This window comes from Pongo abelii, chromosome 5, assembly GCF_028885655.2.
Source record: "Pongo abelii isolate AG06213 chromosome 5, NHGRI_mPonAbe1-v2.0_pri, whole genome shotgun sequence".
NCBI classification, from domain to species: Eukaryota; Metazoa; Chordata; class Mammalia; order Primates; family Hominidae; genus Pongo; species Pongo abelii.
In genome coordinates, this window is record NC_071990.2 from 46,901,403 (window position 1) to 46,927,167 (window position 25,765).

The 25,765-nt window shown below is 37.7% G+C and overlaps 1 protein-coding gene and 1 long non-coding RNA gene across 2 annotated transcripts in view; one reads left to right on the forward strand and one right to left on the reverse strand.

Moving 5' to 3' along the window:
* Window positions 1–25,100, forward strand: SLC25A27 (solute carrier family 25 member 27; the record flags this gene model as incomplete). The annotated part of the gene is given in 9 exon segments (NM_001133621.1): window positions 1–287; window positions 2,823–3,014; window positions 5,935–6,019; window positions 9,331–9,453; window positions 11,728–11,840; window positions 15,645–15,729; window positions 17,091–17,183; window positions 18,085–18,187; window positions 23,600–25,100. Coding segments are annotated over 9 exon segments (903 nt in total). The 3' UTR covers window positions 23,603–25,100.
* Window positions 20,482–25,765, reverse strand: part of LOC134761519 (uncharacterized) — a 14,377-nt gene continuing 9,093 nt past the window's right edge. The window contains exon 3 of the long non-coding RNA XR_010140219.1: window positions 20,482–20,822. This is a non-coding gene — a long non-coding RNA (uncharacterized LOC134761519). The remainder of the gene's footprint in view (window positions 20,823–25,765) is intronic.

Sequence of the window (25,765 nt, forward strand, 5' to 3'; positions counted from 1 at the left end):
ACTCCAGCCTGGGACTGCTAGGAAGGTTGCGGGTCCGCCCGGCCGAGCCGAACGAGGGAAATGGTCCTCAGCCGGCCACTCGCCGGTTGAAAAGGGGCCGCCCTGGCAGGGAAGCGGCCGCCGCGGCGCGGTGCAGCGCAGCGGCGAGAAGGGGTGCGTTATCGTCTTGCCCTGCTGCTGAATGTCCGTCCCGGAGGAGGAGGAGAGGCTTTTGCCGCTGACCCAGAGATGGCCCCGAGCGAGCAAGTTCCTACTGTCCGGCTGCGCAGCTACCGTGGCCGAGCTAGGTACCCGGCTGCCTACGCCTGGGCCTCCCGGGCCAGTGGCACGCGCCGCGCTGGGGGAGGGAGCGCGGGCGGCTTCGCGCCCGGCAGTGCGCATCGGAGAGGTCGCCCCTTCCACGCCCGCCTGGCAGAGGTGGCGGTGGAGGCCAGGCCCGCGGTGGGAGGAGGAGGGATTGAGGTGTCCACGGCCTTTTCCTTCTAATTTCTTCTAATGCTTCCCTTAGGCATGTGCTGTGGTGCTTGAATGTTGTACTTTAAGAAGCTTCGCGAGCTGTCATTCCTCTGTAGGAATCATTTTCCTTTTCATGAGGATGACCTTTTTAAAAACGTAATCTGTTTTCCATCCTTACTGAGATAATCTCTGTGGTTTATAGTCTTACACGGCCACACTGTCATTATCTTGTGGGTCCAAGTTGTGGACCTACCTTGTGGGACTTCCGTTATTAACCTGCCACTCACAGAGCATCGACTTAAGCATCCGCCGGTTACTTGACCTCTTTGAGTGTAATTCATCTATACTGTTTACCTTGCAGGATTCTGAGAAGTCAATAATATATGATTGCTAAACTCAAGGCAGGACACCCATTAGTTGCGACATTTGTATAATTCCTACAATACCAGGGACTGTGGATATATATTTGAAAAGACCCAGTTCTGACCTTCTTACAGGCTGCTGGGGAGACAGAGAAAGACAATTATAATGTGCTACTTGTTATAATGAAGATATTATTAGGTGTCATAAAAGCATAGAACAGCAGTTACATCTGCCTAAATGAGTAAGAAAAAACTTTAAGGGGCCATCTAGAGTGGAATGATGATGCCCTTGAATGAGCAAGTAGCGTTTATTCCAAGGATTTTGTGAGTAGTATACTCATGTGTTTCCTGTGAAACCTTAACTGTGTATTTTAAGATTACCGTTACATTTTCTTGTCTGTTACAAAAAAATAAAAAGAACAGTTCTGATGCGTTATCATTTGTAAATGTTAGTTGGTCCTATTTTAAGAGTTTATTTTTTAATTCTAGCATAGCCAGCCATGATCAGTTGTTTCGTGCTCTTCCATTTTTGCCTTTTAGCCCCTCTATTTTTTAATGTCTCTCCTCTCGAAAATGATGGAGAATTTTTACTTTTCATTGTTTTTACCGAAATAAAATTAATCAGCTTAAAAAGATCTAAAAGCAGATTGCTGAATGATATTTCCAGGTTTTATTTTTAACTGATGTGTCCCCCTGTGACTCAATGGCTTTTATACAGGGCTATTCCTCGTTAAAAATTCATGGAGAGAATTGTGTGTGGAGAGTGGATGGGAATCAAAATGTGGGATGGTTTTAAGTACAAACCACTTCAGGAACCTAAAGCATCATTTAAGAAACCAGCAAGAAAACAAAACTTATTTTGAAAGACATAATCTGTGTAATATGGAGAAATCTATTAAGATTTTTCAGGTTTCATATGTCAATGAAACATTGTTTGAAGTCTATGCAAGCTGCTTCTGTTCTAGGGAAACTGTCAGCAAGATACTAACTTTTCCAAAAACCAGTGGTAAGATTTAATATTCACTTCCCTTCCCCACATTGTTTTCTCTTGGAAAAGGTATACTAAGGTTTTGTGTCAGGTGATGGTCATTGAAAAGTCTTATATAATGTAAGTAATGTTCATGAACTTGTCTGAATGTTATTTTAATTATTCAGGACATTTTCTGTATAAAGTTATGAGCTTTATCTTCCTTATGTAGGCCGTTTAGCTTAACTGTATTAAGGTAAAAGGTCTGTATCTAATTTAAAACTTAAAACCAAAAAATTTTTCCAAAATACAGTTAGTACTTGTAAGGAGGCCATGAGTAGGCCATGCATATAATTTAGTGCTGGAAAAATAATTCCATATATGCTTTAATTGAAAGGATATTGAGCTTATGACCCTTGCATATAAAAGACAACATTATAAACTCCATTACATCTTCTGTATCTCAAACATTATGTCAGTCATTCATCTGCATGTGAACATCACCCATGAAATTATAGAATTCAGCTTCATCTAGCATTTATTATAGTACATAAGAATATATAGTGCAGTATTCTAATGTTACATTAGATCTCAAATAATCATGGCTGCAGTCAAGAGGATGGCACACAATATGGATACTTTAAATTATTTCCCATTGAAAAGCAAAAATTAATGACTAACAGATATTAAAGTTAAATTTCTGAATAGAAAGAACCCAAGGCTTGTCATTTTAATTTTTATTTTAATTTTTTTTTTTTTTTTTTTTTTCCTAGTGATCCGGGATGCTCTTGCGTAGTGATTCTTAAATTTGGGACTGTTTGAGAATCAAGTTTCTAAACCCTCTCCAACCTACTGAATTAGAATCCATGTGCACGGGGCTAGGAAATTTCTAATTTTTGAAATCTCCCTAGCTGATTCTGATATATTCTAAAATTTGAGAACAACCAGTCTTGGGAAAATATTACTCCTATGATTTTAGATTTTTGTTTGTTTCTCTGAATGTTGTGGGTTTTTCCCTGCATTTCTGTTTTTGTTAGCAACCTTTCCCCTGGATCTCACAAAAACTCGACTCCAAATGCAAGGAGAAGCAGCTCTTGCTCGGTTGGGAGACGGTGCAAGAGAATCTGCCCCCTATAGGGGAATGGTGCGCACAGCCCTAGGGATCATTCAAGAGGAAGGCTTTCTAAAGCTTTGGCAAGGAGTGACACCCGCCATTTACAGACACGTAGGTATTTATCTTGATTCTAGCTGGTAAGTTTGTTATGAGTTCTGTGTTTGTCTCCTGTGCTTTTCTGTTTGTCCAAAAACAAGCTAGTTTTTTTATCCTACTGATACAATAACTGAACACATACAGCACATAGTCTTTTTTTATTATTATTTAGGTATATATATATATTTTTTTGAGATGGAGTCGCACTCTGTTGCCCAGGCTGTAGTGCAGTGGCGCCATCTCAGCTCACTGCAACCTCTGCCTCCTGGGTTCAAGTTATTCTCCTGACTCAGCCTCCCAAGTAACTGGGACTACTGGTGCATGCCACCACACCTGGCTAATTTCTTTTTTTTATAGAGTCTCGCTCTGTTGCCCAGGCTGGAGCACAGTGGTGTGACCCTGGCCCACTGCAACCTCTGTCTCCCAAGTTCAAGCGATTCTCCTGCCTCAGCCTCCTGAGTAGCTAGGATTACAGGCACACGCCACCAAACCTGGCTAATTTTTGTATTTTTAGTAGAGATAGGGTTTCACCATGTTGATCAGACTAGTCTCGAACTCTTGACCTTGTGAAATTTTTGTATTTTTAGTAGAGACGGGGTTTCACCATATTGATCAGGTTGGTCCCAAACTCCTGACCTCAGGTGATCCATCTGCCTTGGCCTCCCAAAGTGCTAGGATTACAGGCGTGAGCCACCGTGCCCAGCCAGAACACATATAGTCTCTTAAGAAGAAAAATATTAACCACTGATTATTATTAAGAAGTTACTGTCCTAAATTTTTAGAAACGCATACTCACGTATTTAGGGATGAACTGTCATGAAGTCTGTAAACCACTTTAAAATATTTAATTAAGCAAAAAACAATGAAGCAAGCCAGGTATGGTGGCTTATGCCTATAATCCCAGCAGTTTGGAAAGCCGAGGCGGGATAATTGCTTGAGCCCAGGAATTCGAGACCAGCCTGAGCAAGATGGCAAGACCCTGTATCTACAAAGAGTAATAAAATTAGCCAGGCATGGTGGCACATGACTGTAGTCCCCACTACTCGGGAGGCTGAGGTGTGAAAACAGCTTGAATCCAGGAATTCAAGGTGGCAGTGAGCTTTGATCCTGCCACTGCTCTCCAGCCTGGGTAACAAAACAAGACCCCATCTCTAAAAAAATTTAATTGGGCCGGGTGCTGTGGCTCACGCCTATAATCCAGCACTTTGGGAGGCACCTGAGGTCAGGAGTTCGAGACTAGCCTGGCCAACATGGTGAAACCCTGTCTCTACTAAAAATACAAAAATTAGCCAGGCCTGGTGGCGCATTCCTGTAATCCCAGCTACTCAAGAGGCTAAGGCAGGAAAATCGCTTGAACCCAGGAGGCAGAGGTTGCAGTGAGCCAAGATCATGCCATTGCACTCCAACCTGGGTGACAAGAGTGAAACTCTGTCTCAAAAAAATAAAAAATACAAAATAAATTTAAAAAGTTAGAAAATTAAGGAAATATGGCAAAAATGTTAGCAGTTGATAAATCTCAATGGTAGAGATAGAGGGAGTTATATATTATTTACTTTTCAATGTTTGAAAATTTTCTTAATAAAAATTTGTATAGGTTTAAGAAAGAAAAAGTGAATAGCTGATATCATTTTTCTTCACTTAAGAACTTTAAACACAGAATTTAAATTTTTCATATTTTTTGAAAATTAACATATATTTATTACAGTGCCAAATCTCATGAGTCCCCATCTCATAATCTAAGACCAGGCTACTCTGAAAGAGAACAGAGTTCACTGCCTAATCCAACACTGGCTATAGTGTAAATGCAACACAGGTGATTTTTGCCCCAGTTCCAAGGCTACATAACTAGCTATGTGGGCCTTAGTCACCCTTAAAGGAAGATGGTTGCAACTATGCCAGTTAGAACATTTTTCTGCTCTGCTTTCACAGTGGCACTCAGAAGAGGAGGACTTGATTTTTTAGCTTGTGTACAGGAGAATATAAAGTTGGCTTCAAAGGAGGTAGGATAGGTTTGGCATTTTTCTCCTCATAATGTTTCCTGAAGCATGAAAGGATCCTTGATCAGAAGAGTGCTCAGTTCTAATTTCTAAAATTTGCTGGCTTAATATTTTTAAAGATTCAGTTCTCCATATGAGTAAGTTAGGGTGTATCATCAAAAACTATCTAGAATTGTGTGCAGAGACTGTTACTGGTTTTGCAAGTTGTATATTTTTGAGTATCTTAAAATATTTCATCAACTTTCTAAAACATCAAGAAAAGCTCTCTATACAAATACCATGTGTTGATTTTAATTATTTTGTTTTCCATCCTTTTAAAAATATTTTCTCCTTTGCATCCCATTATTGTTTTGAGTTTCATTTCTTTTCATTTGTAGTTTGTTGTTCATTGTGTTGTATTACAGCTAAGATTCATTTCATACGTTTGATACTTAGCTGAAAAATTACAATAAATTCTCCAATGAAATTATGTATCTTTATTTAATGAAAATGCCTGCTGCGTACCAAGGTATGTACTAGGGCATCTGGGGTAAGTAAAAACAAACACACAGAGCCTGCCTGGAGAAGCTCATGGTCTGATGGAAAGATAAGCAAGGAGAGTTAATTTCTAATCAATATGATAAAAAGGTCAGAGAGCAGTTTCTGAAAAACATGTTTTTGAGTTGAGTCCTGAAGGACAAGGAGATGTTAGTAAAGCAGAGAAGGGAGAATTCATTCTAGAAAGATCAGACAGTGTGTGGGAAGGACAGAGTCTGAAAAGAGCATGCCCCATTTGGAGAAGCATCAAGAAGCCCACGTGTCAGAAGCACCGGCCTCAAGAGACAAAGACACAGCTAGAGAGATTGACTAGGCCATGTCGGAATGTCCTCTTATTTTATACATACATAAGCATATAGATACATATAGCCAAAGTTACCTTTTTAATGATCTTTTTTTACCCAGTGTATTCTGGAGGTCGAATGGTCACATATGAACATCTCCGAGAGGTTGTGTTTGGCAAAAGTGAAGATGAGCATTATCCCCTTTGGTAAGTTTTGTTTGGAAAATAATATGCTGTTGCCCCAAATGCCTTAATGTTTATTAGGTTTATGTAAAATTGTACATTTGTACCCAAATTGCCTTAAGTTATGGACTTAAAATAATAATTACAATGTAAGTCCAGATAATTGAGCATTTACTGCAGATGTATACAGACATACATGTATATGCATATATAAATTGCACATATAGAGATATTTAGTATTTTACTGTTGAAAGAATTCTTATAGAGTAGAGTACCTTTTTATTCCTGTTTTTATTAAGAACTCTTGGCTTTAGAGTCAGACAGGGATGGGCTCAAATTCCTGCCCTGCTACTGTATAACCTGGACGAACTGCTTCACCTTTTTTATCTTCAGTTTTCACAGCTATAGAAGTAATACAAACCATTAGGTGTTTTTATAGGACAAGGTGAGATGATGAATGTAGTATATATTATTTAACGGAAACTGAAAAAATCGGTTACTATAAATAATATACATAGAGCTCCTATAAATAAATAGAAATATAGAAAACACAGGCTGGGCGGGGTGGCTCATGCCTGTAATCCCAGCATTTTGGAAGGCCAAGGTGGGCAGATCACCTGAGGTCAGGAGTTCGAGACCAGCTTGGCCAACATGGCAAAATGCTGTCTCTACTAAAAATACAAAAAATTAGCTGGATGTGGTGGTGGAGGACTATAATCCAAGCTACACAGGAGGCTAAGGCAGGAGAATCGCTTGAACCCAGGAAGTGGAGGTTGCAGTGAGCTGAGATTGCACTGTTGCATTCTAGCCTGGGTGACAGAGTAAGGCTCTGTCTCAAAAAATAAAAAATAAAAATAAAAAATTACATATATATATATAATTATATATATATAATTATATAGCCTCTCAGCTGGACCACTGCCATCTAACTCGTCTCCTCCTCCATCCTCAAATGTGTACCCGGTATCCAGAGTGATTTATTTGAAACACAGATATTAACACATTATTGGTGTCCTTAAAACTTGTCACTGGCTTCTAATCACCCACAAAATAAAGTGGAAATTTTGGAATGTGACTTAGAAGATCTGCAAAATCTGGCCTGTGCCTTCAGAGAACTAAGCAATTCATTGATTCTCTTGCAAAGAGTGGTGCAGTAATGAGCTGAAAGATTCCACTGCCTGCACATACCAAACTGTTCTTCACCTCTGTGTGTGTGTGTGTGTGTGTGTGTGTGTGTGTGTGTGTGTGTGTGTGTGTGTGCGCGCATATATATATATATATAGAGAGAGAGAGAGAGAGAGAGAAAGCACAATGGAAAAATAAGGAAAGGATACCAATAGGCAGTTCACAAAAGAAATATACACGTTCATTAAACATAAAAATGTTCAAAACCACCAATAATCAGGGGAATTAATTAAAACTAACTTTAAGCTGTTAGTGGAAATATAAGTTACTATAGTCTTTTTGGAGCATAAATTACTTGTTAACATTTTTGAATGTGTAACCCCTTTGTGATTATAATCATTTATAAGTGCTTCTACGTATGCATTAAGACAGACACAAAGATATTGACTGTAGCAGTGTTGATAGAAAATTATTTTTTTAATTTAAACTGTTGATTTGGAAGCAGTTAAGTAGGTTAGGATATATTTATGGCATAACACAGCTATTGAAAGCATGAGGTGGGTTTCATATGACTAACATGGAAAGATGCCTATAAAATCTTTCTTAGGGTTAAAAAAATCCAAGTCACAGCTATAAAAAGGGGCAATAAGTAGAGTTTCACCTTTCAGACAACATTTCTTTATCCTGTTTTTGAAAAATTGTAATGTACTAAGCTATATTAATTGCTTTACCATAGTCAATTATGGAATAGATTTATAGTCCTTGCATTTTGGAATTTCTTCCAGAAGGGAAAGGTTTAAGTAAAAAGTGCAAAGGAAATATTATACCAGAACTTTTAGGGTGGATAGGTTTAATGTCCTTTTGACCCAATCAGAACAATTCATTCAGTCAGTAGGTATTTATTGGGTAATTATGGTATGGTATGCCAGTCTTATACTTAATACTGAGGCTATAGTAATGAAAAAGAAATAGTCCTGCTGTCATTCAGCTTACAGTAACAGAGTCGATGCATAAACAATTAGAATTATGTAAAAAATACAGAGAAAAGAGTGGTTATGAGAGATGCAAAGAGAAAAAATATGATAATGTACTGTGCTCATCATTGTGTGGAGAGACAGGCATTTTCACAGGTTGTTGGTGGAAGTGCAAAGTGATAAAGGTTTTTTGGAAAGCAATTTGACAGGCTCTAGCAAATGTTATGTAAATGTTCAAATTTCTTAAAGTTATGCTAGTTAAATAAATTATGGCATATCCACAAAATGAAATACTATCAAACTATTAAAAAGAATGAGGCTGTTCTATATGACCTGATAGGGATAGCCTTTAAGATATGCTGTTAAGAAAACAGTGCAGAACACTGTACAACTTGACATTCTCTTAGCGCTTTTACAAAGGAACATTTATACAGATATGCTTGTGTATGTACAAACTGTCAGTCATAACTTAGTGTTTAAGTCTGTGGGCTCTGCATGCAGGCTGTCTGGATTCACATCTTGGCTGTCCCACTGATTAGTTGTGTGATTTGAGCTGCCATTCAACTGCTCTGTGCTTCAGTTTCCTCATCTGACAGAGAGAATGACAGCACTGTCATGAGGGTTGATATGAGAACTAAATGGTATTTTTAAAATGCTCAGAACAGTGCCTGACATGAGCATTCAGTGAATTCGTTATTATCTCTAGCAAGGGATATAATAAAATAGTAATTGTGATTGCTTCACTGGAGGGGATTTGGACATAGAGGTCAGAAGGAGACTTTTCTTTTATACCCATTTATAGATCTTCAAGTTATTTTAAAGTAAAAGGAAATAAAATGCTTATTTTCCCCAAGAGACTACTGCAGTAATCTGGGTTAAAGTTGACTGGAGGCTAGCCTTTGTCTGTTAGGCTGACTACATCTATGCAGTTTTTATTCCCCTGTAGTTGGAATTAAACTACAATTAAATTATCAATTCAGATGTGTATATCTTTGAAGCAACTGCTCTTTCCTTTGGATTTCAGGCCATATAAGGCCTGAAATTTTCACTCCTTGTACTCCTTTAACCTCCCATCAGTAAACAGTCAAACTGTTTACTCTGTGACTTACTTGGGTATATCCTTTTTTTACTTGATCTGAAATCTCTTACCTAGGCCCTGTACCAGCTCAGTATTGGTTCACTATAAAATTCACAAAATTAATGGCAACTTTAAAAAGAATTTCCTTCTACAATTAGGAAATCAGTCATTGGAGGGATGATGGCTGGTGTTATTGGCCAGTTTTTAGCCAATCCAACTGACCTAGTGAAGGTTCAGATGCAAATGGAAGGAAAAAGGAAACTGGAAGGAAAACCATTGCGGTAAGTTCTCCAATTAACCAATACCTCTCTTTTTCCCTTGGCCACCGTCATATTTTTAACAAGTACCCAATAGAATTATCATCCAATATGCAGTAAAGATATTACTTCTGACTTTTTTAATCTGGAAGTTCATTAAAAGGAAAACTAAGCTGGATCTTTTCTTTGCACTAGGAAGTGTACATGTTCTATACCAGACAAATTATATGTGTGTAGTGTTCTTTGCTGCTTTTCCCAGCCAAGGCTAGACTCGTCCCCTACTGCAGGTTAACATAAACAGTTTGATTATTAAAATTTGCCCTGGTGTGAATCTCAATTTTGCCATTGTGGCTTGGTGTTATGGAAGTCACTTAACATTTCTGGTCTCTTGGGTTTTCATCTTTATAAACTCCCTCAAAAGGCTGTCATGATGGTTAACATGCCTGGCTGCTCATTAGTGTGAAAAACCTTGCTTTCATTCCCTTTCTCCTGCAGAAAGAGAGTAGCAAGGTTAACGTTGCATATTGTCCCAACTTTCTTGTTGAATCTCATTCCTCCTTCATCTTGAAGCCCTCTTTTTCCCTAATATGGCTTTGGGATATAAAATCCTCCCATTGCATTACACTATATTATTAAAATCCACCTTTCTTCCAAGGGTTTCATGTTCAACAGTTTATTAAAATACCACTTAGTTTCCCCTGGGAAAGGGACAAAATCATGCAGATGGATAGACCTTTCCCAGAAAAAAGGTAATTACAGGATGACTTGAGCTGAGTACAAAGGGAGCTGCCCCTCTGAACACTCCAGGTCTGCAGCTGAGCCAGAGGCAAAGGAGGGTTTGGGGCCATCTTCACCGCTGACCACTGCTGTCTGCCCCTCTTCGTGTAGCTGACTCAGTGGAAAAGGAGACTGGGCTACTGCAGCCCAGGGTCCCCTTCAGCCTTCAAAACATGTTGAGAATATGCACAGCACAGGAGAAAAGGGTACCACTGTGACTTAACCAAGTACTTTATAGAACCCCAGGGCCCAGTTTGTCATCTTATAACAACTTCTAATGACTAAGTAACAGGGAGAAGTCACACTGCATTGTTGGGTAGGAGGAGAAAACTGGTTATTAGGATCCAGAATATCTGAGTTTTTAACTGATCGCTCAGTTTTTTTCCCCTTTGTTCTTAATGTTGGAAATTTTTGGTTTGAATGCACCTAATGTAGTACATTTTAATAATCAAACTCTTTATATTAACCTGTAATAGGGGACAAGTCTATATACTACAGTAAAAAGCATGATCGTTGAGGTCAGAAAGCCTAGGATTCAAAGCCAGTCTTTACCACATTTTAGCTTTGTAATCATAGTCAAGTTCCTTACCCATTTTAAGCCTTGGTTTCTTCAAATGTAAATTAGAATCATATTATATACCTCATAGAGTTTTCAGTATTAACATGCATCTCATGTATATTAAATGCTTGGCACTTAGTAAGTGCTCCATAAATTTTAGTTACAGTGATCATCATTCACGATCATAACTTCTCATGTAGCATAACAGCAATTATGTTTGTCCAATAAATATGTGATATTATCTTTTTGGTGAGATTCAGAGAGTGTGATGCCTGAGTAAAAGCCACACAGGCTAGTAAGTGGTGAAGGTAGCATGTGACTTCAGGTTTTTCTTACTGCATAAAGCTCAGACTTTTTTTTAATGCCAGAAGTTTCCATATTTGTTTATGCTTCTTCAGCACCATTCTTCATCTATCTATAGAGAAATGAGCAAGATAAAGATAGTCTACTAAATTTTCTTGAAGCTAAAATTGTTCCGTTTTAAGAACTCTTTTTATGAAATTGTCCTTTTTACTTCTTAGTCTGTCATTTTTTGTGAGATTAATTGTTAATGTCATTATTTGATGAACTCTAAAAATTTTCAGGTCCCTTCCCTCACCGGTAAAATTAATCCAGAATCTGGTAACCTTTGGTTTTCTCCTACAATTAATACGTGTACTGATAATATAAAATACCAAGAAAGGTATTTTTATCCGTTTAATAATCTGGGAAGAGGATGACACAGTGTATAAAGATTTCCATTAAAAATATTTAAGTCAAATGTTGGCCTTTTTTCTAAAGGATTATTATGTTTATCTGTAAATTAGACTTACGTAGATGGCTTCAATTTCTAATAATTCTGGATAAATTATATCTGGATGTTATTTACTCCAGATTATAAGAGCTATAAGTGAAGCTTATCCAGTTGCATTTCATACACAGGAATACATGGAGTTTTCACATTTCATTATTATTCTCCTTAGATTTCGTGGTGTACATCATGCATTTGCAAAAATCTTAGCTGAAGGAGGAATACGAGGGCTTTGGGCAGGCTGGGTACCCAACATACAAAGAGCAGCACTGGTGAATATGGGAGGTAATGAAAACTTTGTTAAATTCTAAAAAGTCCTAATTGCCTTAATAGTTGCAAGCACTTATAATAGGGAAATTAAAATTTATGTTTTATTTTTATTTATAATATATTGGTGACCATATATTGTTGACCAGCTGTATAGATGTTCTAGGTCATAATTGAATATTTTCCACAGAGCATTTTTGCTTCATTCTACAGTGATGTATGAAAAGGATAGGATTTACTAAAATAGGCAAATTGTGACAATAAGGACACAAGGCTAAACTATTTCTAAGGCCTCCCCTCCAGTCCAGACCTTCCTTTAAGATTAAAACTGATATATACAGCTATCTGATCATTATTATATCCAGACTGTCCAAATCTTTCCCCTGCCAATCCTGCTCCTATTCCTAAATAATCAATTTTTATACAGTCTCACACCCCAGGCTGGAAACCTGAATGTTCTCTTAACTCATCCCGACCCCTCACTTCTCATATTCACTTACCAATTCTGTCTCCCAAATATTTCTTAAAAGTTTTTCCCCTGCGGCCAGGCGCGGTGGCTCACGCCTGTAATCCCAGAACTTTGGGAGGCCGAGGCAGGCAGATCATGAGGTCAGGAGATCGAGACTATCCTGGCTAACATGATGAAACCCCGTCTCTACTAAAAAATACAAAAAATTAGCCAGGCGTGGTGGCAGGTGCCTGTAGTCCCAGCTACTCGGGAGGCTGAGGCAGGAGAATGGCGTGAACCTGGGAGGCGAAGCTTGCAGTGAGCCAAGATCACGCCACTGTACTCTAGCCTGGGCAACAGAGTGAGACTCCGTCTGAAAAAAAAAAAAAAGTTTTTCCCCTCCTATACCTACTACTTTAGTATCCTTAAAATGACCATTTCTACACCATCAGCCTTCAAAACCTCTCAGCTGGACCACTGCCAGAGCCATCTAACTCGTCTCCTCCTCCATCCTCAAATGTGTACCCGGTATCCAGAGTGATTTATTTGAAACACAGATATTAACACATTATTGGTGTCCTTAAAACTTGTCACTGGCTTCTAATCACCCACAAAATAAAGTGGAAATTTTGGAATGTGACTTAGAAGATCTGCAAAATCTGGCCTGTGCCTTCAGAGAACTAAGCAATTCATTGATTCTCTTGCAAAGAGTGGTGCAGTAATGAGCTGAAAGATTCCACTGCCTGCACATACCAAACTGTTCTTCACCTCTGTATTTTCTGTCCTTTTCCCTCTTCTCCTACTTAGTTTTCTTTTCTTCTAGAGGTCCTCTAATACTCAGCTAAGGTGTCTTCTTCACCAGTATATTTTTCCTGAACCTGCCACAATCCCTTCCTCCATGCCATGTTGTATTATATGCCTTTTTGTGTGTTTCTATAGCTATTATTGCTTGTGTCTCTTTTCCTTGCCTACTACTACATGTCTATATCCTCCACTATATTGTAAACCCTTTGAAGGCAAGGACTGTGTTTTATTCATCTTCAGACCCTCATACATAGTCAATAAACATTTGAAGAATGAATTAATGAAATAATCCTTTCTAAGACCAATTATATGGTTCTAAGAAATATATAAATAGCATTTTTGAGGGTTCCAGAAATATAGCACCTAAACATCAAAGGAAGTCAATCTGTTTTCAGCTTTGCTATTAGAGTCTGTGTCTACTGTATATTTGTGGATATTTTGATTTTCAGAAAATCTTTATGATTGTACTTTCTTAATTCATTGGTTCAAAATCTATTGTAGCCAAAATTTCTCTTCCAAGTTCCAGCTATTTACTCAGTATCTTCATTTGGATATCTCAAGCACATTACTTTGAAAGTGTCCAAACCAAACTCCTTTATCACACCAATTCTTTCTTGGTGTGAGAAAGAAGCTAGAAACTCTTCTTTCACACCATTCTTTCTACATTCTTCATAATCTCAAAAATATATCACCACTCTTTCAGCTGTACAAGCAGAAACTCAGGCATGATTTTTGGCTCTTCTCTTTCATTTGCTCCATTGCTTATATCCAAGCAGTCACCAAATCCAGTCGTTCCATCTTCCAGATATATCTCAAACTCATACACTTTTCTCCATCCCTGGAGCCATTCTGTAGTCCAAGTATTATTTATCCCCTCCTACTGGACCACTACAGAGGCCTCCTAACTGGTCTTTCCATATCTACCCCATTCCCATTTTGCCCCACTATGCCTTTGAAACTGATTTTATCAAGATTATCTTTGCTACTACCTTATTTTTTTAAATTTAAAACTGTCTGTCTTCATTTTCACCATCCGTATAAATGGCGCCTGTGTCCTTTAAATTGTTCACACTCAAAACCTTGCAGTTGTCTTTGATTTCTTTCTCCCATTCCATATTCGGTTTGCTGGCTGATCCTGTTGATTCTTCAAAATTTATCCAGAATCTGACCAGGGCTCCACAGCTCCCTAATTCAAGTCATCATCATCGCTTACTGGGATTACTGCTCTGCCTTGTTTTCCTATAGTCTACTCTTAATAGAACTATTGAGTTCTATTAAGTTCTATTAAGTTCTAAATAGTAACCTTGGGCAGTCACTCCTCTGCTCAAAAGCCTCCCCGGCTTCTGCTCTTCATCATCTAGACTCTGCTGCTCCTTGCATATTCTGCTGCTGCTGGCTCCGTCTTCTGGCTGTTCCTCTAATACAGCAAGCTGACTCCTGACTCAGGGTTAGAAAACATACTGTATTTTTGCCTGTGGCAATTTCTCTTAGCTATCTACAGGTTTGTCTTCTCATGCTTTCTTTTGGTCTCTGTTCAAATGTCTGCTTATCAAGAGGTCTTGCCTGATCACCCTACTTAAAATTAATAGAAACTATTCCTCCCTACCTTCTGGTATTGTCTGTCCCCTTTCCTTACCTTCTTTGTCTTCAGGGCATTTACTTCAAGAGCAAGTGCATCTGAAACACCATGTAGTTTATTGTCTCATCCCACAACAGAGAGCAAGGATTTTTGTTCATTTTGTCCATGGCTGTTTCCCCCAATGCGATCAAATGTACCTATCCATTCTTGCCTCATTACAACTTACTTCCCCATACTTTAGTGTGGGTTAACTTTATATAACTCCAGCATTGTGATGTCATTCTCCTATTTAAAACCCTTCCATAGATCTTCATTGCCATTAGAAAAATGTATAAAAGGGCCAGGCGTGGTGGCTAACGCCTATAATCCCAGCACTTTGGGAGGCTGAGGTGAGCAGATCTCTTGAGCTCTGGAGTTGGAGACCAGCCTGGGTAACATAGTAAAACCCCATCTCTACAAAAATATTAAAAAATTAGCCGGATGCACATCTGTAATCCTAGCTACTTGGGAGGCTGAGGCACAAGAATTGCTTGAGCTCAGGAGACGGAGGTTGCAGTGAGCCGAGATCGCGCCACTGCACTCAAGCCTGGGTGACAGAGACCCTGTCTTGAAAATGTATAAAATGCTTAATGTAGAATAATAGTCAGGACCTTTTATTTATAAGTGACAGGATCTCAATTCAACTTCGGCTAAAAAAGTAATTTATTGGCTCAAATACTGAAAGGCCCAGGGGTTGAGCTGAATTTAGGCATAGCTAGATTCAGGAGTCTAAATGATACATTTGACTTTCTGTCTCTTCTTCTTTTTCTCTCCCTCTATCTGTAGCTGTGCTTTCCTTGAGAACAAGAACGATTTCTTGTTCCTTGAGAACAAGAAAGATTCCTTGGTATCTTTCATCCTGGTACACATTCCTGCCCCAAGCCTAGCATATGCTTGACACAAAAGACATTCACTGTTGATTGATGAATATTTAAACTTTTTCCATTGCCAGATTTAACCACTTATGATACAGTGAAACACTACTTGGTATTGAATACACCACTTGAGGACAATATCATGACTCACGGTTTATCGAGGTAAGGATTGTTTTAATTGGACTCTGGTTTTTTTGGTGTGTGGTTTTTTTTTTTTGGTATCACTTTTTCTTCCATATTTGGCATAAATTCTTTAGGCTTATTTGATTGGGACTGTACTGGCATCACCTTTAGAGAAGAGTACATTTATAAAGAGAAATGTCTTAAAGTTTCTTGCAGTTAGAATGGGGAAGAGACAGATAAAGTTGTAGGATATTTCGGATTAAACCTCTCAAAATATTTGCACCTTGATGGGGCCATCCCAGGAACAGGCTATGATGATGGACTCTCCAACTCATTTCAACATATATGTTTTAGTGCCTTTTATGTTAAAGGCACTGGGCAGGGCTCTGCAGTGGGCACCAAAGGGGTAAACTCAATTCCTACCCAGGGAACTTACCAACCAGGAAAACAAGACAAATATAAAAACACTCTACAGGAAATGCTAAAAGGAAGCAACTAGTTACTACAGGGTTCAGAGGAAGGAAAAAACATAACCACTTGGAAGGATCCACAAAGGAGGTAGAAATAGACAAGGGTTTTGAAAGGCTGTGTCTCTTCATAGAAAGGGACAAGAAGGGCTTTCCAGGAAGGAGCAGTACCTTGATCTCTTTGCAACACAATTTCAAATTATCCATTAGAATGACTTATTTTATAGATGTCTACTGTCCTTGACATTATAGTGATTTCATTTAGCTTCTGATCTTGTTTCCAAATTCTAAAACTTCTTATGCTATTTAGATGACCCTAAAAGTAGACAACCCTAAAAGTGTAATAGTGTCAAGTCAAATATTTGGAGGTAGGGGTGTGTGTGCACGCCCATGCGCGCACACATGTGAATTTAACCACTCCAAGTGTATTACTGACTTGGGGCTTTTGCATGTACTGTTCTATCTTCTTGTAACATTCTTCCTTCAGGTCTTCATATAGATGTGTCCTTTGTAACTACTCAGTTCTGCTGTCACCCCAGGAGCTTTCCGTGACTGCCTGTCACCCAGTTGCTCCCTGTCACACTTCCCCATGTTTTTTTCATAGCTTTTGTCAGCTTCTGAGATTATTTACTTCACTTCTGCCTTTTCCCAAGTGAAGTATAAGCTCCTCAACGGCAGGGTCTTACCTGTCTTGTTCACTGCCTAGAAGAATGCTTGGCACCAGCAGGTGCACAATGCCTGTTTGTTGACTGACATTCTTTTTGTTTTTTTTCTACCTCTTTAATTAATTTAGCATTAATTTTAAGCAAAAAGAGCATTATGAAGCTTATAAGAATATATTTAGTATTAGATTCTTTCTGAATACCACATTCCCTTTCCTAAGCTAGAAACTACTACATATCATCTTTCAATTTCATTTATTTGTATTTATAGTTTATGTTCTGGACTGGTAGCTTCTATTCTGGGAACACCAGCCGATGTCATCAAAAGCAGAATAATGAATCAACCACGAGATAAACAAGGAAGGTAGGTAAAAAGTCTTCCGTATCCATGTGCTTGAATGTCTGTAATACCATTGTTTTTTAAAGATGCATCTCTGCCTTTTAATTGATAGAAATGTATTTGTGTGTTTTTTGAGAAAATTGAGAGCATTATTTTTATGCAATTACCTGCTCTTTGATGAAAAAGTGACATGCATTTGGGGAGATAAGCTAATTAACAATCATATTATTTAGACACAAGGTTTTTATTATGACTTTATTGTTTTTAAAGAATTGTTGAAAGCATATTCTGCTGAGAATTTACAGAGCACTTTCTTCAGACGCTTATGACTTGAGTAGGTAACATGGAGAATCTGATTTGATATGAAATAGTATGTTCTCTCTGGAAGAGAAAAGATAGAGTGAATTCTAAGTATAAGACCAAGGGTGGCATGAATCAGAAGAGTTAACCTTGAAAATATCTTTAAGATCAAAACAAGTTATCTGTATCTGTAGAACCACAAATATTTTTCTAAACTAGCAGAAATTTTTTTTTTTTTTTTTTTTAAGATGGAGTCTCTGTCTCTCAGGCTGGAGTGCAGTGGCATGATCTCCCGCTCACTGCAAGCTCCGCCTCCCAGGTTCAAGCCATTCTCCTGCCTCAGCCTTCTGAGTAGCTGGGACTACACGTGCCCACCACCATGCCCGGCTAATTTTTTGTATTTTTTCAGTAGAGACGGGGTTTCACTGTGTTAGCCAGGATGATCTCCATCTCCTGACCTCATGATCCACCTGCCTCGGCCTCCCAAAGTGCTGGGATTACAGGCGTAAGCCACCGCACCCGGCCAACATTTAATTTTTATAAGATTCCTTAGACAATTTTTATGTATATATATATTTTTTTTACACAGAAAAAAATTAACAAAAGGATCTTGTTTCCTTTGTAGGGGACTTTTGTATAAATCATCAACTGACTGCTTGATTCAGGCTGTTCAAGGTGAAGGATTCATGAGTCTATATAAAGGCTTTTTACCATCTTGGCTGAGAATGGTAAAGTTAGGTTTACTTCCTTTGTTTTTTTTTTCTTTGTACTTAAATTACTTTTAATTTATAAGCATTTTCCCTTTTCTCTTCTGGTTTGAAGCATGGCCCTGCCCCCCAAATCAAGGTCCTTTCTTTCTTTTTTAAATCTTCTTTATTTCCTTTCACTTCTCCTCAGAGTTATCTTGCCTTCTGTGGTAGAGTAAGGTAAAATACATTACATCCATTAACGGATAAGTTGATAGTCTTGTTATAAAGCCAGTAAATAGATTTTCTGTAATATAAAATTTTTAGTATTTCATTTAGTCATATTTTAATACAATACTTTGGAATATATATACAGATTTTACACTAGAGACCTCGCCTACAAAAAAAAAATTACTGTTTCAAAAAAATTAGTTACTTTGATAGCAAATGTTACATTACCCATTAATATTTATTACCACAAAACTCTGCTTAGTAAGAAAACATTATATCATTTTTATTTGGTTTAGATGTTATTTTTCATTGCAGTGAACTAAGATATAGAATTAGATAGACTTGTTTAAGCAATATAGCAAATAAAATATAGAATTCTAATTCTATAATGTAGAATTAGACTTGTTTAAGTAATATAGCAAATATAATAAAAACAAAGTGCTGATGTTTTTTGTAAGTTAAAACATTTGAAAGAATGGGTGAGTTATAGGTGTAGAAATTTAAGCAATCAAAAATTAACACAATATATTATAATACAATTATATATAATGTAATATTATATGTATCTTTTTAATTGAGTGCCTACATCATGCAAAGCCGTGTACTGAGGTCTCAGCTTTGAATAAGAAACTATAAGTGATAAATGTTATGGGAAGAGTGCATAGTGCTATAGAAATACATAGCAAATAAGTACAGCCTAAGCTGGCAATTAAGAAAACCTCCCTGGAGAATGGACTTTTGAATTTAGATTTGCAAAATGAGTAGGACTTAGCCAGGTAAAGAGGGCAGGAAAAAAAACATTCTCTATAGAGGGACAGGTGGAGTGGACAGAGAGCAGGGTGAGTTCAAGGAAACCTAGCAGGCCAAGCCACAGAGACCTCATGGAGAGAGTCAAAGGGTGAGACCACAGAGAGGCAGACACCACACTGGGAAGGACCATATGAGCCAGAAGAATAATGGGCACCGGTTTGAAGAAATATGCATTTTTAGAAAATTTGTTCTGCCTGTCGTGTGGATTGGGAAAAGGCCAGGAGTAGTGATACATGAGAGATAATGGTGGCTTGGACAAGAGTAAGACAGTGGGAATAGAAGATGGATTAAAAACATGTTTAGGAGGTAGAAAGGGAATAGAAACATGACTGATTGGATGGGGATGGGAGAATGGTTGGAGAAGATAAGGAAAAGTCAGACTTTATTCCCAGATTCCTGCTCTGAGCAACTGAGGATGATGATGTAATTTCCTAAAACGGGGATCATTTGCAGGAAAGATTTAGGGGTAAAATAAGGTTAGTTTAAGACCTATGAAATTTTGGATACCCGTAGGACATCCAAGCAGAGATGTCTAGATGACAAACTGAATATATTGGTCTAGGTCTTAGGAGAGAATACAGGGATGGAGGTTTAGATTTGAGCATTTTCCACATATAGATGGTAATTGAAATGTTGATAATAAATGATATCATCAAGGAATAGTAGGTATTTGTGTATTAATATGAAAGTAATAGCCAAAGCCCTTGGCAATACCTGATAAAAGTATACCAGAGTTTGAGATGTTATTTTGGTGGTTTTGATTATACCTTGAAATTATGTCAAAACTGTGGTTGTTTCTTACTGGAAAGGTAAATTTTGATTTGGCCTGCATAAACCAGGCACTGTTATAAGTGCTGGTAACACTGAGGAATAACATAGTCTTTGCACTGAAGGAGCTTACAATGAGATGTAGAAGTTAAACATGTAAGTAGTTAATATTACAGAAATAATAAAAATTACTAAATAAATACTACTGAATCACTTGGTATATGGCCAACACTGTGCTAATCATTTTCATGGCTTAACTCGTTGAATTCTCCCAACAATCTGTGCAGCGGGTTACTATCATATCCCTCTTTTATAGAGAAGGAAACAAAAAGCATCAAAAGTCTAAATAGCTTGGCCAGGTGAGTGGTTCAGGGCATCAAACCCAGGCGACCTGACACCCAATAACACAGCCTTATTAAGGAGGTTGTATTCTTCCTTTACCAGTGGTATGAACAGTACTCTGTGGGAACACAGATAGTGGAGTAGAAATGGCTATGACCATATTTGGGAAGTCGCAAGAGGCTTCACAGAGCTGATATTTGATCTGGGCTTTGAGGCATCAATAGGCATTCGTCAAGACAAATATTAAGGGTGCAACATAAGCATAGGCATCATGTCATGTGTAGGCCTGTTATGTTTGAAGAACTACAGAAAATTCAGTCTGGTTGAAGAATAGGTCCTCATAGGGGAGGTGGTAGGAGATAAGGCTAGAGAAGTACTTACGGACCAAGTTGGGAAGAATCTTGTGGGCCAAGCCTAGTAGTTTAGATGAATTCTATGGAGCACCTGCTTAAGCCCGGGAGCAATGTGCTAAGGTTGGTTTGACAGCAAGATTACTTTGGAAGTCGTATAGTAGATGCATTGAAAGCTAGGATATAAGAAAGGAAGTTTTAGCAATGATCTAACCAGTTAGATGACTGTAGAAATGGAGAGAAGATAAATTTTAGGGACATTTATGGTTAACTCCATAGGACTTAGTAACTGATTATATGTAGAAGGTGAGGGACAGAAAAAAGCGAATGGGACTTCCTGTGTTTCTAATGCAGGAAACTAGGAGGATGAGTGAGACCACTGCAGAAACACAAAATCAGGGTCAGGAGGGATGAGGGGTAGGTAGAATATTTAAGTACAAAGGATGGGACCACTTTGTTTAATCCTTTGTCTTTATACATATGACTCAGGAAGTATAAATAAGGAAAAAAGAGTACTTAATACTCGCAAAGCTCTACATACATTACTTTTTAAAACTGTATAAGAACCTAGCAAAACAAGCAGTATTATCCTCATTTTTCAGGTAAGAAAATCATGGCTCAGAGTATAAGCAGCTTGCCCAAGTTCATGTAGCTAGTATGTGGCAGAGATGGGAATTGACCTCAGGTCTGTTCCACTCAAAACCCTATGCTCCTTACTAATAAATATACTGATTTGCTCAACATCCTGCAGCTAGCTACAGAAGTTTTAAAATTGAAGAGATATTCCTAGCAGTGGAGGGATATTTAAAGAAAGGCTGGCTAACCACCAAAGATCACCAGAAAGTCACTGCCTGGTTGACTTGCCACAGTGCATGACCCAGAGCACAGAAACCTAATTCATGAGCATTTCCAAGTAAATTGGCCTTGAAAATACAGATTCGACTCAGCTGATCTCATTGACACTGATGATCAGGCCACAATAGTTGGCTCATTCACACTGCACAACACATTTGGCAAGTGATCTAGATGTTCAAGTCCTCTGGCCAATGTGTTTTTTCCTAAATTCAAGCTATATGGGTCCTCAAGTAATAATTAGAAGGTTACTTTCTTAACACAGAGTCAGAACAGGAAGAGCTTATTTGTAAACTTAATCAACCCAAGAGAGCTCTTATGTGTTCAGCTCCACAGTAGCAGGCATGAAAAGGGACCCTGCTTCTGGTTTTTCTCCAGCCTTATGGCAAAAGATAGACCAAAAGAAACAATATGGGTTCATAGACACTTGGATTATTTGCAATGCTCATAGCTGTATCAGTGAGAAAATCAGCAAGCAAACATAGTGCCCACATGTGCTACTCCTGTACAGAGGCTTGGTAAATCCCATTTATATACCACCCACATTCTTTGGCTATATGATCTCCCACTCTTTAAAAACTCTATTCAAAATCCAGCTAAACTCTATCCTGATCCCTTCTACTGGGTAGAGGTACTATGACCTTGCTTTGTTCAGTCCCTGGTTAGTACTTATTTCATTTGCCTATGGATTTTGTTGCTATAATGTCATTAACATGAAGAAGATTGATTACCACAGCAATTAAGAATGATTGCATAGGGGTTCTTAACTAAGACCTCTACCTTCTTCATCCAACTCCAGTTATATTGGTTTACTTCATTTTTGTTACAAGAATATGGTATCATCATAGCTTTATATTCCTTATTTCATCTATGTCATCATACCTTTAAATAACCAAGATATACTCTCCTGAATCCACTATTTAGTGAATTCTCAGTTTACTAATATAACATGCTCAGTATTTCCAAACAAATATGAGATAAACATTGCTTTACAAACAAAACCAAATACATTTTATTTTCTAATTGCTTAAGCTTATTTATCTACTCTAGAATGATAGAGCTACTCTCTGTTCAATTTTGATTAGAACTGAATTAGACAGGAATTATTAGATCCAAGGCACTCTTTCTGTGTTCCAGTGTTTACCCTGTGATTTCCCTCTGTGTCTTTACTGTTTACATCTTTAGCATTTATGTCTTCTTCTAACCCTTATTCTTTTATAATTCCTTTAGATGTAACTATACCTTCATTCAAGTTAAAGACAAGCCTTTCTGAACTGGAAGGGCTTTTCTCTATTTAATGTGAATTTTTATATAAATGTTGTGAGACATCAGGTGTTGGTTTTATGACCTAAATCTCCAAGGATAATCTTTCATCTTCCTCACTTTCAAGTTCTAAAGTGACTTATTTTTATGCTCCATATACAAACTAGATATAGAAAAGCCTGCCTAGAATTCAGGCATCTTGAGTCCCAGCCCTTTAGCCAGTAATGGTTCAACAAAAAGAACTCTCAGAATGGAAAACAGAAGCCTGTGGTCTAGCTCTACAACATGCCAACAGGCATTTGACTGCTAAGCTTCAGTGGTCTCATCTGAAAATCAGGGATATTAATATCTTTCCTTTCTATTGTAACATGTTGTTTAGAGAAATCTGTGAAAAATAAGACATAAAAATGCTTTGTAAATTATAAAGCCCTTTACAAAGGTGAAATACCAAAATATTTGTTTTCAGCCTAAGTGGATGCAAAATGACTTTGTCATTCAAATATATGTATGCACATATGTAGACTATTTATAATTGCTTTGAAATATGCACTAACTTCTTTGGTTAATCTTTCAGACCCCTTGGTCAATGGTGTTCTGGCTTACTTATGAAAAAATCAGAGAGATGAGTGGAGTCAGTCCATTTTAAACCCCTAAAGATGCAACCCTTAAAGATACAGTGTTCAGTATTATTGAAATATGGGCATCTGCAACACATACCCCCTATTATTTCTACCTCTTTAGGAAGACACCTATTCCACAGAGACTGATTTATAGGGGGCAGCACTTTATTTTTTTCTGGAAACCCAAGTTCTCTTTGACTCCTCTTTTTGTCCAAAAGTGATCTGGTCGGATCTCACAAGGCCATCCAATGAGACCCCGCACAGCATTTTCTAAAGAAGAATCGAAGCCTGACCACTTTCACCTTGGGCAAGAAGGTTTGGCCTTTGAGTTGCTATTCTATGCTGAAGAGCCTGCTTAGAGGAGGAGTACCAGGAGGGAGCCAGCATTTCAGATCTGAAGTAGATGATAGGAATGTGGAAGAACACATACGTAGTGCTTAAGAAATACATTTAACCTGTTATGTCAGTATTTATAATTGAAGTTTGATAATTCACTTTTCTGTCATTGTTAAAGTGTACATATTGTAAATTAAAGGGAGGTGAATGGAAATTAATGAATAAACATTTTGAGTTTCCCTAGTGTTGAAGGAAGGTGTACTTTTTCTTGTCAGAAAGATAAAAAAAATCAAGTTGAGATGATGTTTGAATTTCAAGAAAAGAGGCTGCTTTCTGTCAGTGCCGTCTCATTAGATCTGTGTTAATTGGTTAGCACTCCACTGCACATGCTAATGACTTCCTCTGACAGCCACACACCTTATCTTGATGAAAAAAGAGAAGAACATTTGCCTTGTTACATAGTCTATTACAAGCCAGATATGTTGCTAGCTCTCAAGAGTTGTAATATATTAAGAACTACAACTTATTTGATTAAAACTCAGCTGTATAGATCCTTTTATAAAGCATGTTTTGTTAAACATTAGCCTTTCATTGGTATTTTAAAAGCAAGGCAGATAGATACGAAGTCAGCCAATTCTGACATGCGTCCTTTCTTATCTCCCTTACCTGACACTAGGGGCTCCAGAGAGGCAGAGAGAGCACTCACAAATCACACTAAAACTGCCAGTGGCCTGACTCTTTCTTACTCAGTTTAGCAAAAATTCTTGCCTAAAAAGTGATAAGTAAAAATCTGTTTATGGTATACAGTTATGTCTCCAATCTTTGAATCAAATCCATGTTCTTATTTTAGAAAGGTAAAACAGTTCTTCAAATTCAGCTACATACCACCAGCTCTCCCAACCTCAGACGGTGGGCATTTCTGGATGGATGGCTGTGGTTATGGATAAAGGCTGTAACTGTTAACACAGAAAAACATGAAAAGTTCAGGCCCAAGAAAGGCCTTGGAGCCAGCCAAACAGAATTTGTTCTAATGGACATGGATGATGTTGAACAGAAAAAAGTTTACAAGTGCTTTGTGGTTGCACTAATGTATACTCACTGCCATTTTAAGAGGGGGAAGTATACTTTAAAATATATTTGAATGTCATGTACTGATATGCAGTAGCTTATTGTTTTTCTAGTTGCAGAGAATGTGAAGTTTAATCTCTTAAAATATTTAGATGGTCTACTTTTTCATTGAATTTGTCAATATGTAATTGCATTGTAAAATATTATATATATATATGCTTAACTTCCCAAGTGTTCTGCATTGAACCACTTAGGGAAAATTTTGTTTTTTTTATGTTTTGTAATTTTTAAAATTAAGTAAAGACTGGATCAAAATAATTACATCCAAACTGGACCGTGAACAATTGATTTAGCTTTATTCTTTGTGGAGTCGGGGAGTTGGGATGAAAACACTGCTTACGCACTGACATCATTCCTTGGGATCTGGATCAACATGAATTTCAGGAATTTTTAACCTGAAATGACTCCTTGGGATTATCTAATTTAACCTTCCCATTTCACATGTTAGTAAACTGAGATTCAGAGAAGTAGAGTTGTTTATGCTCATGAGTAGCATAGCCAGGATGAAAACACAGTTCTCCTAATTAATATGATTATTATGACTGAGAGTTATTGTTCACTAATTAGGTACCAAGGAAGGGTCTTATGTCATGGTCACAACCCAGTAGAGTCTTCTAAAAACAGATTTTTCCTTATGGCATTTTTATGTCTCATACATTTTAAATGAATCTGAATTGTCTCTAGCATACATTTTAGAATGGAGTCACCATGCTTTAGCTTGAACATTAAGACCTTCTATAATCTAACCAAATCCAGTATACCCAATACTTATCCAATCACATTCATAATTTTCTGGTGAAAATTTCACCATATCAGTAGATATGATGAAATCATATCTACTGATTATTTTGGAACATTGCTTTTTTTTGCCAAGTTGGAATCATCTTGTTTTCCAAAATAATCCTCAGTAAATAAAAAGG